The 8,498-nt window shown below is 39.0% G+C and overlaps 1 protein-coding gene across 2 annotated transcripts in view; it reads left to right on the forward strand.

The window, feature by feature from the left end:
* Positions 1-7,204, forward strand: part of LOC121582747 (calmodulin-regulated spectrin-associated protein 1-B) — a 200,627-nt gene extending 193,423 nt beyond the window's left edge. For both annotated transcript variants that reach the window (XM_041898825.2, XM_041898826.2), the window contains one exon: positions 2,761-7,204. In XM_041898825.2, coding sequence (XP_041754759.1) covers positions 2,761-3,054 — 294 coding nt within the window. In that variant the 3' untranslated portion in view covers positions 3,055-7,204. The remainder of the gene's footprint in view (positions 1-2,760) is intronic.
* The last annotated feature ends 1,294 nt before the right edge of the window (positions 7,205-8,498 follow it).

The following is an 8,498-nucleotide window of genomic DNA, read 5'->3' on the forward strand; positions in this document are numbered from 1 at the left end:
ATGGGCAGGCATAAGTTACGGACAACAAACACAATTGCATTTTATTGATGGCAATTTGAATGCACAGAAATATCATGACGAGATCCTGAGGCCCATTGTGAGGCCCATTTATTTTAAGGTATCTGTGATAAACAGATGCATATCTGTATTCCCAGTCATGTGAAATCCATAGATTAGGGCCTAATGAATTTATTTCAATTTACTGATTTCCTTATATGAACTGTAACTCAGTAAAATCTTTGAAATTGTTGCATGTTGCATTTATATTTTTGTTCAGTGTAGAAGGCCTCTGCAATTTCAGTATAGCAAATGAATTTTCCTCATTACCTGTGAAAATTATTTGAGGTGTATCAATAGTATCGTAGTTCTAGAAGGCGTCTATGATTTTGCTATAGCCAATTAATTTTCCTCATTACTAGTGTCAATAAGTTATATACAGCAAAGAGAAAACAATCTGGGTCAGTAAAAACATTGGAATGTTTGGCCTAAATGTTCTGAGAAAAAAATATTTTAGAAAGATCAGCTTGAAATTGACATGGTATATAGATTCAACAACCAATTTGTTCAAGTATTAACCAGAAAATAAATAGACTAGTTATTTCTCAATGTTTATATAGCTACCTTGGTTATCCTGTTTGGTTATACAGTACCGGTCAAAAGTTTGGACACCTACTCATTCAAGGGTTTTTCTTTATTTGTACTATTTTCTACATTGTCGAATAATAGTGAAGACATCAAAACTATGAAATAACACATATGGATTCATCTAGTAACCAAAAAAGTGTTAAACAAATCAAATGAAAGCTTTGCACACTCTTGGCATTCTCTCAACCAGCTTCATGAGGAATGCTTTTCCAACAGTCTTGAAGGAGTGCCCACATATGCTGAGCACTTGTTGGCTGCTTTTCCTTCACTCTGCGGTCCAACTCATCCCAAACCATCTCAATTGGGTTGAGGTCGGTGGATTGTGGAGGCCACTTCATCTGATGCAGCACTCCATCACTCTCCTTCTTGGTCAAATAGCCCTTACACAGCCTGGAGGTGTTTTTTGGGTCATCGTCCTGTTGAAAAACAAATGATAGTCCCACTAAGCGCAAACCAGATTGGATGGCGTGTCGCTGCAGAATGCTGTGGTAGCCATGCTGGTTAAGTGTGCCTTGTGTAGAGGATTCTTTGCACAGTGCTGATATTCTCTTATTCTTAAACAAACCTTAAGCTTTAGAAAATGACACAGACAACGACTTCTGAGTGTATATATAAAATACCTGTAGTTATGCAATTGCAGGTAGAAGTTAATACAGAGTCACACAGGATTTGGATGGCTCCTCATAAGTTCTACAAAAGTGTCTGAAACAAACTCTGCCTTTTATACAAGTACTCCCCCGGGCAGATCAGGAGCCATCTTGTTCTCTTCCTGTGGCTATGTGTATCAAGTCATAGCGCACAAACAAGTGATAACGTTAGCTCCATCACTGCCCATATCTCCACACAGCTGTGCCCTTGGAAGATAGTAAAAGACAGGATGAACTGAAAAACTGTGGTCACTCTAAGGCTCTTTGTTTTAACCGTGTGACCGGGTTACTCTGAAGCAATAAGAAACAATACAGGTCTACACAGGTCTATCTGTTCCTGAAGTTTATCTCCATCCCATGTCCTTGACTACACGCCCAGACCAGCTGCAGGGAGCTAGAGGGAACCATCCTTTCTCAGAAGCACAGCATTTGCACCAAATAAATGTCTCAACTATTGTTAAGCATATTAATTGTTAACTATTAATATTAAACAAATCAGGCAAATCAGGCAAATACGTGTATTCCCCAACACAGACAGTGTCAACAGCAAAGCACCATCACACCTCCTCCTCCATGCTTCATGGTGGGAACCACACATGCGGAGATCATCTGTTCACCTACTCTGCTTCTCACAAAGACACAGCGGTTGGAACCAAAAATCTCACATTTGGACTCATCAGACCAAAGGACAGATTTCCACCAGTCTAATGTCCATTGCTCGTGTTTCTTGGTCCAAGCAAGTCTCTTCTTCTTATTGGTGTCCTTTAGTAGTGGTTTCTTTGCAGCAATTCGACCATGAAGGCCTGATTCACACAGTCTCCTCTGAACAGTTGATGTTGAGATGTATCTGTTACTTGAACTCTGTGAAGCATTTATTTGGGCTTGACATTTTCCGTGTTGACTGACCTTCATGTCTTAAAGTAATGATGGACTGTCGTTTCTCTTTGCTTATTTGAGCTGTTCTTGCCATAATATGGAGTTGGTCTTTTACCAAATAGGGCTATCTTCTGTATACCACCCCTACCTTGTCACAACACAACTGATTGGCTCAAACGCATTAAGAAGGAAAGCAATTCCACAAATTAACTTTTAACAAGACACACCTGTTAATTGAAATGCATTCCAGGTGACTGCCTCATGAAGCTGGTTGAGAGAATGCCAAGCTGTCATCAAGGCAAAGGGTGGCTACTTTGAAGAATCTCAAATATAAAATATATTTTGATTTGTTAAACACTTTTTTGGTTACTACATGATTCCATATGTGTTATTTCATAGTTGTGATGTCTTCACTATTATTCTACAATGTAGAATATAGTAAACAAAAAGAAAAACCCTGGAATGAGTTGGTGTGTCCAAACGTTTGACTGGTACTGTAAATTCCTCTGTTTCCCACTGTATAATAGAGTTTGAAATTATTTTTTCCGTGGTTACTGATGGTTGTTTCTTCCATCTGTCTCTCCAATGCCAGGAGCTGGAGAGGTGTGAGGCCAACCACCTGATGATTCTGTTCAGGGACGGGGGCTGCCAGTTCCGAGCCATCTACTCCTTCTCCCCCGACACAGAGGAGATCGTCAAGTTCACCGGCACGGGGCCGCGCAGCATCAGCCGCAAGATGATCGACAAGCTCTACAAGTACAGCTCCGACCGCAAGCAGTTCAACTGCATCCCCGCCAAGACCGTGTCAGTCAGCGTGGATGCCCTGACCATACACAACCACCTGTGGCAGATCAAGAGGCCCAGCGGATCTTCTAGGAAGAAGTGAGGAAGGGAAGAAGAGGAGGAAGAGAAGGCACACCATAGGCAGTCATTCTACGATTGGGCAGGACCCAGTAGTCTCAGATATGACTGGCATTTGACCCTTCTGTGGTTTTGGCCTTTTGATGAAGGGGGATTGGTCTATTGCTGTGTGGGTGTAGCCTTTGGATTGGTGTAAATGGCGGTCTCCATGGAGATGGACGTGAGAATTGTAATGAAAACCTTCCAACAATCTGAATGAAATCTTTTAAGGATTAGGAATGTTTTTGTTTTTTCTCAAGGCAGTTTTCTGCATGTGGCACTTTTATGTTTGAAGTATTGGGTTTTATACTAACTGAGGAATAGCCTATAGTTTAGCACTAAACACACTTATATACAGTACTTTACCCTTATGTAGTGGATCGAAAAGACAAAACTACAAAGTAATACTGAAAATACAGACTACTGAAATGAGTGCAAATAGAGGCAGTACGGAAAGTACAGACGCTACAGACTTATAATAATAGAAACCACAGCCATTGTTGAAATCGTTTGAAAGTGTTTGTTCTAGTCGTGCAAAATGCTGCTGCCTTCAAAAGGCTATTTATTAAAAAGGCTATTTATTCAATAATACCATTATGGGCTATTATTTAAGTTATTTTACCACAAGTAAGCTTTTAACCAACCATTTTTTAGGTATGAAAATGATGAGAAAGACTGGTACGGTGAAGTCTTGTTTTTGTGTGTGTTTTTGCAGATGTGTGTGTTTGTTTGTGGGGCGGGGGGGTTGGGAATGCGTGGCTGTGTGTCTCTCTCTGAATGTGTTTACTTGTTGAATTATGCTTTAAAAAGGTTTATCATGCAATGGAACAAGCTCCACCACAGTTTATTTTAGTTAGAAGCTGAATGCTCTTGTCCCAGGAGAAGGGAGGCACATAATTTCCTCAGTGTTATTGTTAGTGGGGAGGTGGTGATTAGTATTTACTCGGTTCCAAACGAGCACGCTTTGGGTTTCAGTGCATTGCACTCTATCTACAATATGTTACAGTAGAATACTGGCCCACAATCAATGGTACTTATGAAGATCCAAATGCAAAATCACTCTTACCACCAGAGAGACACCAAGGTCTTCTGCTGCTTTTCACTAAAACACTGGAACCTGATCTGAAGTAACTGACTAGGTTTAGGATTTTTCCTGGCGATGTGATCTGACCAGGACAAAAAAAAACTCTTGGCTCTACTCGCAGCCTATAACACGAGCCAGGAGTTTTCCCTAGTGATGTGGTCGGGGAAAAGTCCTGGCCCCATTCTTGACCTAAACCTGCTGCCTGTGAGCACTAAGAGCAGCTCTACCATGACTGACTCTGCCTCAAGCTCGTTCAAGTCAAGGGAAACTGCACAATACTTGATATTATTTGCTGCATTTTGTACATTTATGAGTAGTGGTTTTGTATATACTGTACCACCTTATGTTTACTAAAAGTCGGCGCTATTGAATTTTTCGTTACAGGCTTTAAAGATTGTATTTGTTTCTTTAATATATTCTACTATATATTTATTTTGAAAAACACTAGTGTAATAAATAATACTGGTCAACTAACAATGGTTCCTTTGCTTTGTTGCCCATGATTTCATTTAATTCATGAATATTTATTTGTATTGTTTAAGATAGTTTTTTCAGCTGTTGATCATAATGGATTGCATTGCTTCTAAACTAGATTAAGATCATGCCATTATCTCATCATGGGGGATGGAGTGCAAGCAGAGCATTGGAAAAGTCACATACAAATAGCACTACAGTCTGAAGTGTAGCCTATGATTTAAACATGCTTTCAGCTTTTTATTTGGAAAACTAATCCGTGGGCCAGCCAGGTGGACACTATCTTTATTTTATGAGATGTCTTTATAAACATACCATATTTTTGGAGAACTAAATACAGTCCTGCTTATTCAAGTCCGACTTCTTTCTGAATGAGTTGTGTAGCACATCTAGTCTGCGCCTTTTATACCTGTTCACATGCTGAGCGCAAGCAACGTCAGAGAATCTCTTCGTCCCGTGCATTAAAAAAATAACTACAGTCGATGTCCGTGCCCCCGCTGAAATCTAATTGGCATAATAATACAAAAGCATACAAATCTGTCAGTTTAAGCTAGATATATGTTTTTTTGCATTGGATACATCTCAATCCACCGCATCTGCCGATGTCACACTTCTGCATCTGCGGGGAAAGGTGACGGAGCTAGAGCAGTGTTTGTCAGACCATGAGACATCCCAAAAAACGGTCTTCTCACAAAATCGTCTGTAGCATCTGAACGGTTTGGCTCTAAGACCCACACAAGCGTCTTGGGACTCGTCTGAAGTTGGTACAGACGATCTGCCAACTTTTGTCTGTAGCGTCCGAACAGTTTGGGCTACACAAGACTCGTCTGTAGGTCCCCTGGTACCAGTTGAAAAAATTAATGGAAGTATATATGGAGACTGTTTAGTGCTAAAAATAAGTTTTTTTTTAAATGTATGTATTTCCTGATCGTTCTTCTTGTGACCCGTTTCAAGAAGCTAGACGTATGTCGCACATCACTACTTCACAGGAGAGGCATTTTAATTATACTTAATTATACTTATACGATCATCTCCTTTGTTTTGTTGACGTTGAGCGAGAGGTTATTTTCCTGGCACCCCACTCCCAGAGCCCTCACCTCCTTCCTTACTATGTAATTACACTGTAATAAGGGTTTAGCGGTATAGGTTATTACACAAGTGGAACAAGGACATGCAATTACATATCTGCTTGTCGGAGGTTATTCCACATGTACTTACTCATGATTTATGTATATGTAATTACAAGATGTCTTGTTCCAAATGTAACTAACATTCTGTAATTACACTTTTGCAGTCTCCATGTTAACAATGCATCCTAATATATAACCTTGTTATATGTAACTATATAAGTCACTACCACCAAAATAAGCTAGGCTAGGACTCCATCAGCTGTTGTAACAATGCACATCCTATCATTAACTACAGTTTCAGTTATCTTATTTCCATATTATTTGGCTTAAAGGATGTACTGAATTAAATGTAAGAGCAATGTTTTTACAATGGATATGCATTGTACCTACCCAGGAGCAAGCAACTTAATGTAAAGTGAAACACATAATGGTATAGCTTTTGTAAATACTATGTATCTGGCTTCAAAGGTGTAATGTAAGTCAAATATTGTTCAAAATAATATAATGTATAATGTTAATGGACTCATGAGCAAGCAGCTTCAAGTAAAGTAAAACACAGTAGGGTAAACCTTTTTATTACAATAGTTGGGAAAATACACTTCAATGTAGAATGTTGTTACAGCACCTGTAAGTGTAATTACAATGTACTTTCAATGCAATTACATGTTTCACAGGATATATCAAAATGTCAGTTATTACAATGTTATAAAGAAAAGTATCATAACTACAATGTTTCTACACAGGAACAAGCAACTTAATGTAAAGTGAAAAATCATGAATTACTAATGTAATTACTATGTAGTTATTATGTTACAACGATGGCACACAATACAGTACCTGTAGTTGTGATCAATGGGAATCCATCTCAATCTTGGAAAAAAAGTTGTTACAGCATCTTTAAGTTTAATTACTTTTTGCTTTCAATATTAAATATTTTGCAGGGTATATAAAAATGTCAGTTATTACAATGTTGTTAAAAAGACAAGTATTGCAATTAATGTTTCTACACAGGAACAAGCAACTTAATGTCAAGTGAAATACATTGTGAATTACTCATGTAATGACTATGTAGTTATTACTATGTTACAACAATGGCACACACCCATCACAGTACTTGTAGTTGTGATCAATGGGAATCCATCTCAATCAAGGAAAAATTGTTACAGTGATCTTAAAGTGTAATTACTATCTACTTTCAATATTATAAAATATTTCGCAGGGTATATAAAAATGTCAGTTATTACCATGTTATAAAGACTTATTGTAAATACAATGTTTCTACGCAGGAACAAGCAACTTAATGTAAAGAGAAACGTACTGTGAATTACTCATACAATGACTATGTAGTTACTAAGATACAACGATGGCAGCCTTTAGTTAGTGGTTGACATGTAGAGTTGAAGTCGGAAGTTTACATACACCTTAGCCAAATACATTTAAACTCAGTTTTTCACAATTCCTGACGTTTAATCCTAGTAAAATTACCCTGTTTTAGGTCAGTTAGGATCACCACTTTATTTTAAGAATGTGAAATGTCAGAATAACAGAGATAATTATTTATTTAAGCTTTAGTTTTTTTCATCACATTCCCAGTGGGTCAGAAGTTTATATACACTCAATTAGTATTTGGTAGCATTGCCTTTAAATTGTTTAACTTGGGTCAAACGTTTTGGGGAGCCTTCCACAAGCTTCCCACAATAAGTTGAGTGAATTTGGCCCGTTCCTCCTGACAGAGCTGGTGTAACTTAGTCAGGTTTGTAGGCCTCCTTGCTCGCACACACTTTTTCAGTTCTGTCCACAAATGTTCTATAGGATTGAGGTCAGGGCTTTGTGATGGCCACTCCAATGCCTTGATTTTGTTGTCCTTAAGCCATGTTGCCACAACTTTGGAAGTATGCTTGGGGTCATTGTCCATTTGGAAGACCCATTTGCGACCAAGCTTTAACTTCCTGACTGATGTCTTGAGATGTTGCTTCAATATATCCACATAATTTTCCTTCCTCATGATGTCATCTATTTTGTGAAGTGCACCAGTCCCTCCTGCAGCAAAGCACCCCCACAGCATGATGCTGCCACCCTCGTGCTTCACGGTTGGAATGGTGTCCTTCGGCTTGCAAGCACCCCCTTTTTCCTCCAAACATAACGATGGTCATTATGGCCAAAGAGTTCTATTTTTGTTTCATCAGACCAGAGGACATTTCTCCAAAAAGTACGATCTTTGTCCCCATGTGCAGTTGCAAACCGTAGTCTGGCTTTTTTATGGCGGTTTTGGAGCAGTGGCTTCTTCCTTGCTGAGCGGCCTTTCAGGTTATGTCGATATAGGACTCGTTTTACTATGGATATAGACACTTTTGTACCTGTTTCCTCCAGCATCTTCACAAGGTCATTTGCTGTTGTTCTGGGATTGATTTGCACGTTTCGCACCAAAATACGTTCATCTCTAGGAGACAGAACGTGTCTCCTTCCTGAGCGGTATGACGGCTGCGATGTCCCATGGTGTTTATACTTGCGTACTATTGTTTGTACAGATGAACGTGGTACCTTCAGGCGTTTGGAAATTGCTCCCAAGGATGAACCAGACTTGTTTACCATATTTTTTCTGAGGTCTTGGCTGATTTCTTTTGATTTTCCAATGATGTCAAGCAAAGAGGCACTGAGTTTGAAGGTAGGCCTTGAAATACATCCACAGGTACACCTCCAATTGACTTAAATGATGTAAATTAGCCTATCAGAAGCTTCTAA

The sequence above is a fragment of the Coregonus clupeaformis genome, chromosome 15 (assembly GCF_020615455.1).
Source record: "Coregonus clupeaformis isolate EN_2021a chromosome 15, ASM2061545v1, whole genome shotgun sequence".
NCBI lineage: Eukaryota > Metazoa > Chordata > Actinopteri > Salmoniformes > Salmonidae > Coregonus > Coregonus clupeaformis.